The sequence below is a fragment of the Clinocottus analis genome, unplaced genomic scaffold (assembly GCF_023055335.1).
Source record: "Clinocottus analis isolate CAN_PGR_092001 unplaced genomic scaffold, fCliAna1.0.p SCAF_2, whole genome shotgun sequence".
Taxonomy (NCBI): Eukaryota; Metazoa; Chordata; class Actinopteri; order Perciformes; family Cottidae; genus Clinocottus; species Clinocottus analis.
The window spans coordinates 800,638-805,637 of NW_027175931.1; the positions used below are offsets into that span (position 1 = coordinate 800,638).

General features: G+C 43.5%; 1 protein-coding gene across 1 annotated transcript in view; it reads right to left on the reverse strand.

Moving 5' to 3' along the window:
* LOC137790261 (interferon-induced very large GTPase 1-like) overlaps positions 1–3,821 on the reverse strand; it is a 4,792-nt gene extending 971 nt beyond the window's left edge. The window contains exons 1-2 of the mRNA XM_068584324.1: positions 3,795–3,821; positions 1–3,712 (exon numbers count right to left, since the gene is read on the reverse strand). The exon at positions 1–3,712 is cut by the window's left edge and continues 971 nt beyond it. Coding sequence (XP_068440425.1) covers positions 1–3,712; positions 3,795–3,815 — 3,733 coding nt within the window. The 5' untranslated portion in view covers positions 3,816–3,821. The remainder of the gene's footprint in view (positions 3,713–3,794) is intronic.
* Positions 3,822–5,000: the final 1,179 nt, after the last annotated feature.

Sequence of the window (5,000 nt, forward strand, 5' to 3'; positions counted from 1 at the left end):
CCTTCACAGTGGAGCTCTTCAGCTTGTCACAGATCAGTTCTCCAAGCACAACAGCAGATGAGCTTCCTTTGCAGAAGCTCTTGAAAATGCTGAGATATTTCTCTTTCTTGCCCTCTACGTAGGAGTGTGCATCATTGGTCCTTTTGAATGTCTTGTGGGCGGTTAAAAGCCAGCTCTCTGCTCTGTGAAACACATACAGTGAGACATCAACTGTGAACTCCTTCAGTAGAGCAAATTTCTTCTGTGATTCAAATTCTGTCACCTTTCCTTTCACGAGGTTGCCCACTTCCTGCAGGTAAGTTGTGTTGTAGCCTCGTACAGCTACAGGTTTGCTCTTCATTAGCTCAAGGGACTGTTTCACGACATCCTCTATGAGGGATCTGATTAGTTTCTGTTCGTCATTCCGGCCCGTGAAGAAGTTTTTCACTTTATGAGTCAAACCTTTCCCATAATGCGTGTAATCACCGGCCTCTGTCATCTGTTTGTATCTGCCACTCCGTTTGGATTCATTGATGAGACGATCTTCAAAACCAAGCTGCCAGAGGACTGTTGACTGATCTTCTTCATAGTTGATGTCCTGAATAGGTTTTGTGTCTGCGATCAGTTTTTTAACCAAGTCCCTCCAAACAGAGTTGAACTGCTCTTCAAGTTCCTTTTCATTCATTTCTATGTCCTTTAGATCACACGCGAGGTCTTTGCTCTTTTGTAGCAGCGTGTTCTCAAAATCTTCCTTCTTAGCATCAAGTGTTTTACACGCATGTTTCTGCTCGATCACTCCATTCAGTTTTCTTTGAACTTCTTCCATCCGTTCCTCATGAAACTCCTTCATTTTGGTTTCAAACTTGCCTCGCCACTGAACCAACATCTCTTTGTCTCTGTCTTCATCAAAGTATGCTGCCATTGATTTTTTGATTTCCTTCTCTATTTTTTCCGATTCTCGACGAAGGTCACTGAGCAGGACCTTTTCAAGTCTTCCATTTTCAATGTTGGTATGAAGCCCATCCTCAATGGTCAGCAAGTTGCTCCTCAGGCTCCAGGTCCAGTTCCCATATTGGACCTCGAGTTTTCTGTACACTGCAACTTCAAGTGTGTTTTTGAAACTGAAAACAAATTGTTCGTTCATCAGGGCTTCCCACAGGTCCTGGATCTTGCTGTTGAACCCAGAGAGAGTAATCCCAGCTGACTGTGAAGCTTTTGACAGGATGATGGTCTTCAGCTCTTGGACACTCTCACTATAACCTGGATTTGGAGGAGCCATGGGTGGACTTCCCTCCCAAAGCGGGGCAAAGTATTTCACATCTTCGTGCAGGTCAAATGCAATGATGTCACTGAAGCACTCGGCAACACAATCCTCCTCTTTGGCTGCGAGTTCGGCCATCTTGTCCAGTTTTTCTTGCAGCCGTCGCTTCCCCTCCATGTTTTTCTCTGTAGCAGAAATATCTGTAACATTCTGGTGAACAAACACACAACTTGGAGAAAGTTTAACTTCCTTCATCCTCATGAAAGCCTGAACAACAATCTGCAGAACATCTTGCATATCAGCAGGACTCTCTCCGTTGATGTTGATCAGTGTTATGTCTCCCAGACCAACAACAAACGTTGCCAGTTCATTGTCGTGTTGGCGATTGGTTTTACCTTCCAACTCAAGAGCATGCAGTCCCTCAGTGTCCAGCACCAGCACGTAGTCAAACTTATAGTCTTCCCTGATCTCCTCTGACACTTTGACCAGCTGCATGAAGGCCCCCTTGGTGCACCTGCCAGCACTCACTGCAAACTGCAGCCCAAACATGGCGTTCAGCATTGTTGATTTTCCACTGCTTTGTACGCCCAACACTGACAAAACAAAAACTCTCTTGTCACCCAGTTTCTCGGTGACTTTGTCTAAAAGACCAGAGATCCAGGTGAGCGGTACGTGACCTGCATCACCATCCATCAGCTCCATTGGCTGCCCTGATATCATCAGCTCTGCAGCCAGCTCAGGGTACTTAGACCAGTCAGTCGGCTCTTCCTTTCTTTGTTCCTTCAGTTCTGCATGAGCTTCATAGATCTGTCCCATCTCTCTGAAGATGTGCTCCAAGCCAAACGTAGCTGACTCTACTTTTGTTGATATCTTCTCGAGCTCAGTTTGCATCTTTAGCAGAGCAGTCTGGTCCTGGTCCTTGTTCTTCTTCAAAGCCAAGAGCTCGGCCCACTTCTCATCATAGTTATGGAGATTTGAAGAGAGTTTGTCTGTGGAGAAGGCATCGATTAAGATCTGAGTCCATTTTAAGAAATACCCTTTTTCCTTTTCTTTCAAAGATGAGAGGCTTTCAATGAACAACTGGATGGGTTCACTTAAGGGAGCTTTGCGTTGATCTTCTCGTATCCTTCTCTGTTTCGTTTCCTTTGCATCTTTCTCTTGCTCCATGTTTTCATGTTTGAGGTGACAGATTTCTTTGTTGATTTTGCACCAATCATGCCACAGTTGGCTTTGACGAGGAAGATGTGTATCTTTAAAATTTGAAACCTCCATCTCTTTGAGCAAGTGCACAATTGTTATTGCAGCAGTTTTTCCCTCTCGGCAGACTTTGTCATCTTCATCCACTTTGACTGCAGAACCTTCAGCCATGGATTCAAGCTGGAAGGATGAATGTTGTCCAGACAAAATCTTCCTAATGATTTTTTTCAGTTCTTCAGATACATCAGAGTGGCTTTTGTTTTTTAACCCCATTTTGTATTTTCCCTTCTTCATCTCGCTAACACCGCCAGCGTTCTCAGCAATGAGGATAATGAGAGGTTTTGGAGACTTAAAAAGGGCTGAGATGACCTTGGAGCTCTCTTCTCCTTGTTCCAGAGTTGGTACAAGAACAACATTGACTGAAGACTTGTCAGTCAGTATGTCGCGCTGTTTTACGACTGACAGAGCGTCACCATGAAGATTACAGAAGGCAACGCAGTCAGTGAAGGCATCATTGGGTTTTGCATTTGGGCAGAACCAGGCGATCTCTGCCACTCCACCCATCAGGTGGCGAGACTCGGTGCTACCTGGGCAGTTCCTGTGGAAGAAGGTGCTGTGACGATCGTTGATCAAAGTGTTCATCAGCTGAGATTTAGACAGAGATGGAGAACCCAGCCGGAGAAATGACACCAAGGCTGTCTCGGCTGTGCAGATGGGCACGCTCTTCAGGGTGACATTGTTTGAGTTATCTCTCATTTCAGTTATCTTCCATGTTTTCCTTATTTGTCTGAATGTCCACAGAGGACAGACGATCTCGCCCGTGACTGGGTCAGGAACCAGCAGAGGCAAAGCGTACTGACATTGGGACAGCTTCGTAATCAGGTTCTGCTTCAAAAAGCTGTCTGAGCAGTGAAATACGGCCATTTGAACATCCATTGGATGCACGTGAGTCTTGACTTCTGAGTCAGCATTGGTGGTGAAAAGAGCATCATCATCGTCATCGTCATCAGTGACGGACTTTTCAACAGGGTTCGAGTTGCTCGCCTCAGACCTGTCTTGTCTCACAGGAATATATCTGGCTCTGTAGTCCAACATCATCAACCTCTGAATAAAAGAACGAGCTACATCTTTTTCACTCGTGTCACTGTCCTGTTTCACAGCTGGACCTATTTTGAGAAAATCTGCTGGTGACAATTTCTTATCCTCTTCGTCTTGAAGCTGAAGTCTGTCAAGCAGTCCGTCCAGCAGTGTTTTAGTTCCTCCGGCAGGTTGTCCCTGTTAATAAGTAATTAAACATGTAATGTATGTAGACAATTATTATCAAATTGGAATATTAAGTAAATTTGGAGTTTCTTACGTTGTCCATGTTTCCACTCATCTCCACATTAAAAGGTACCTGCCATAGAACAATGAACCATATTGTCAGACAATCCAACACAAGACGAGCAATACACGTATATGTCCTTCTTTGTATTGATAATCACTTTTAATGTTAACTTTTTCCTTGTCAAACTATTCGCTCTTTCAGTGGCAGCAGGTTCTACCGGCTTGATTTCAGCTCCTCCTCCCATGATTGTGTCCATCATTCTTTGCATGTGTGTAACACTAAGAAAACAAATAATTACGATGTCAGTCTGAAGGACGCTGTTGAAACTGTGAGGTTTCTTTTTCTGTATGATTTTTATTTTTCCACATTGGAATGCTTTTTGGGGGACTTGTCATCCTCAAACTCATCACGTTTGGACCGCTGGTCAGGTCTGGTGAACATAGCCGTCTGATATAGGCGGAAACAAGTACCCAAAAATGTCTCTCTAGCGCCCCCTGGAAGGTGGACCGGCGACGCCCCTCGCCCAGATTGACTTGAAAAAATTCACACATGTCCGGCTCTCGACCCATAAAGTCCACTGACCAAAACTTTCCACCATTTTCAATTTTGTGAAAAACACGTTTTTGCACTTTTATCATAGAACGCTTCGACAGATTCATACCAAACTCTCTTTAAATCATGAATGGACTTGTATCTTGAATCCTGCGTTGAAAGATTTTTAATATCTCATTGCGTTGAGGAAATTCAGACCAATTAACCTCTTAGGGGCGTGTCCTATTTTTAAATACTCATAACATTAAAACTATACGGACTACTGACTCCAAACCTTTAGTGTATGTGCACATTGCATCCCTTAACATGCAATAAAGCAGTCGTGCAATTCAAACATTAGGGGGCGCTATAGTGATTTTGGATTTTTGGCGCAATTTTGTCATTTTTCGCCTTTTTTTTGCCTTTCTTCTAAATGTATCTTCTCCTACAATTTTTATCTGATCGACTTGAATTCTGCTCAGGGATGATCTGAAGACCCTTGAGAGTATGAACGGTGCTTTGTTCATGTTTTCACTGAACGGCCTCGACATGACGTGGACCCAAAGACACACCCGTTTTGTGTGTTCAATATGTGATAGAAACCTGTTGTAACTCAAATGCACATCATGCAATCAGCATGAAACTCCTCATGGATGAAGCAGGAAAATTATTTATATATATATATATATATATATATATATATAT